Raw genomic sequence first — 3,094 nt, forward strand, 5'->3', positions numbered from 1 at the left:
AAAATGAAAACATTTTGAACTTTTCCAATTCGTTTCCAGGGCAATCAGAATCGAAATAGAATACCCTTAACAGAACAAAAAGTCTGCGGAAACTGGCCTTGCTTCGTTGTACCAAACACTCGTAAGAGTTAATCATTGCAAACATGTTAATGCTTTATTCTGTTTTCCACTTTAGATTCCATTTATCTGTCTTATTTACACAGTATGTACGAAAGTAGTTATACGAGTTGCATCATTGTATATAACACATTTGAAAGGGATACTCCATCTTAGATAAATGCTTCTACACTTACACAAGTATACACAGTAATCGAACTTTCAAAATAAAACCCTGTTTTAGCGCTCAGCTGTAAAAAGTCGCCCCTTACATTTAATATTGTCATAATTTTCAGTCTTACGGAAACTGAGAACGGTAGTCTTTAGTTTACATAATCTTAAACAACCCGAAGTACATTTACATTATACTGACCGTTCCAAGGCGGTACCAACAATCCTTGATAAACATACCTAGTATATATGCACTGTGCTGTTTGTGGAGTTTCCTGCTGTTCTTCCATGTTTCTTGTTTGTTTTTACGTTCTATGACTTTTGCGTTTACCCAGTGCCATTTAACCGGGTTCATGTTTAAACTTTTTGCTATAGCTACTGAGCTTGTTTCTAAGGGTTTTCACATCAGTATTCAAGGTAAGGGCCCAAACGACAAGGAACTAGAGACACACACATATCAACACAACATACACTAATATAAACACTGAAAAAACTTACACCCCATACACAACCCATTTACATCTCTAGTTCTTTATTAGTTTTATTAGTGAACAAGAACACCAGAAAAAGAAGACTTGTACGAACTCAACTTTCCATTTCCCGAACAACGACCAACAAAGAGTTGGTCACCTGCTTTAGCATCGACTACAATCGTTGTACTCGCGGACGAATACGCATTGTAAGCGGAGGAATGTACCTCGGCCAAATACTCCACATCGTTTCTCATAATGTAGCACGTTAAATGGTCGTTCGTATCAGCTGCAAGCGTAGTAGAAAGCAGGTAAACGCCGTCATTTGAAGCTGTGAATATGCCGGTGGTTGGATCATAGCTTGGATCTGAACTGGATATTCGTCCGGTGAAAATTAGTGGTTGTCCGACAGTAAATGGTAAGGAAGTGTTTAGATTCCGGTACGAGAAGAAGGTAGAATCTGAAATATTATAATCATTTCGAGGTAAATAAACATAATTCATAAGAATAAGATGGGACAAAGTTTAAAACTGATATACAAGGCTGAACGGTATAAGAGAAGATGAGATAATGAGAACAGGAAGTGCATAACGCAAATACATTGTTAGTATCTTACAATAATTACAGCTGGTTTCATGTCAGAAATTGAGTTTTTCCATAGTTCGAGGAGATGTCAATGGATTGCGTCTATTTTGTTTTCAGATAATATGTTTCAACATGGATATGGGTCATAATACAATCAGATATTTGCATTAAATTGGATTTAAACAAGAGTATAACATATCACGTTCCTTTCGTATACTTTAAAATGTTCACCAATTAGAAATCTATTGCACATGCCCGTCTATCTTATATGATTTACGACTTACTTTTGGTAGGTTTCGAGCTGGTGATGATCACTGAAGTCAAATTATCTTTCAAAAGATCAGTCGCCTTTTCCAAAGATTCGATGGCTGTTAGAAAAGTGGCATTCAGTATATGTAGCCTGTCGGACATCAATGTGGCGTTTTGGTTGCCGTCTCGAAGGTCACTGCTTAGTGCATTAGTGAGATTCTTTGTCATCTTCAGGTCACCATTTATCTCTGCTAAACTAGCGACGGTGTTTGCAAGCCTAGGTGAAATATAAAATATATTTATTTACCTTTCTTTGAATACGCACATATATGCGTTAACAACAAGTACTTAACTATGACACTTGAAACGTGTGTACTATATTCCTTGAGGATCTTTTTAACGGTATTTAGGTATGGCCAATGCTAAATGTTTTGCTTGACAAAACTGAATACGACAATAATTCGACATTTGAAATTATAAACACCGACACACAAGAAATGAAATTGGCTATTTATAGATCTAATTCAAATCCTCTTATTCGTTATGAGAGTCGTTAAGCAAAATTGCATTTATCACATAAATACTTTTAAATACAAGAAGAAATTGAGTACATGTACTTTGTTTCTAGTGCTGCAACCCTTGTTTCCAGTACCGCGTTCCTTTGTTGCTCGGAAACCACAGTCTGGTTCAATTTCCTCACGTCCTCCTGCAGAAATTGTGTCATATCATTTTTAGACTGTACCTCAGTTTGTATCCTCTGTGTTTGATTCGTGAGAGCTCCCAGTTGTGCTTTCAAGGTGTCTATTTCATTATAAACATCCCTACCGAGAGTATTGTCACATACTACTTGCGCGGTTGAAATTATTATTATTACGAACGAAAAGATCAACATTTGTGCGTTCAATATATTTTTTATTGTCCTTTAAATAAGACCATTTACTTCAACGTGCTTAAATCACCGGTGACATTACTAAAGATAAGATCAAATTTCAATTGCTCACTAGTTTGATAGCAGTATGTCTGATGGTTTGGCATACTTATGTATATCGTGCTCATTTATCTTTTATCTGTTCTAGTTTGTTAGCAAATTATTATGCACAACCAGCAGTACATAAATTTTGTTCATGAAATGTTACAGATTATCTCTTAAAGCTGCACTCTCACAGATTTACCATTTTTACAACTTTTTTTTGGCTTGGAAAGAGCAAACTTTTGCGTAAATATCTGCAAACCAATGCTATAAGGTTGCTGACAAAAGATCAGATCGCAAATTTTCATTTTTCCGTTCAAAAATTAATGTTTTATGTCTAAATATGCGATCTAATTTTTTGTCAGCAGTCTTATATAACTATTTTCCATGGATTTTTTTGCAAAAATTGGCTCGTTCTAAGACAAAAAATTAAAATGTTGTCAAAACGTTCAATCCGTGAGAGTGCAGCTTCAAATGTATTCAAATGAAATTAAGATACATTGACGTATTTATGCCATCAAGGACAGATTGCGTAATGTTTTATCATAATAAC

The 3,094-nt window shown here is 35.3% G+C and overlaps 1 protein-coding gene across 1 annotated transcript; it reads right to left on the minus strand.

Moving 5' to 3' along the window:
• Positions 1-795: 795 nt before the first annotated feature.
• Positions 796-2,433, minus strand: LOC128220284 (uncharacterized). The gene is made up of 3 exons (XM_052928624.1): positions 2,189-2,433; positions 1,607-1,848; positions 796-1,197 (listed from the first exon to the last, which is right to left on the minus strand). The coding sequence occupies exons 1-3, from the start codon at positions 2,293-2,295 to the stop codon at positions 812-814; spliced, it is 735 nt and encodes a 244-aa protein (XP_052784584.1). The 5' UTR covers positions 2,296-2,433; the 3' UTR covers positions 796-811.
• Between the last annotated feature and the right edge of the window lie 661 nt (positions 2,434-3,094).

The sequence above is a fragment of the Mya arenaria genome, chromosome 15 (assembly GCF_026914265.1).
Source record: "Mya arenaria isolate MELC-2E11 chromosome 15, ASM2691426v1".
In the NCBI taxonomy this organism is placed as follows: Eukaryota; Metazoa; Mollusca; class Bivalvia; order Myida; family Myidae; genus Mya; species Mya arenaria.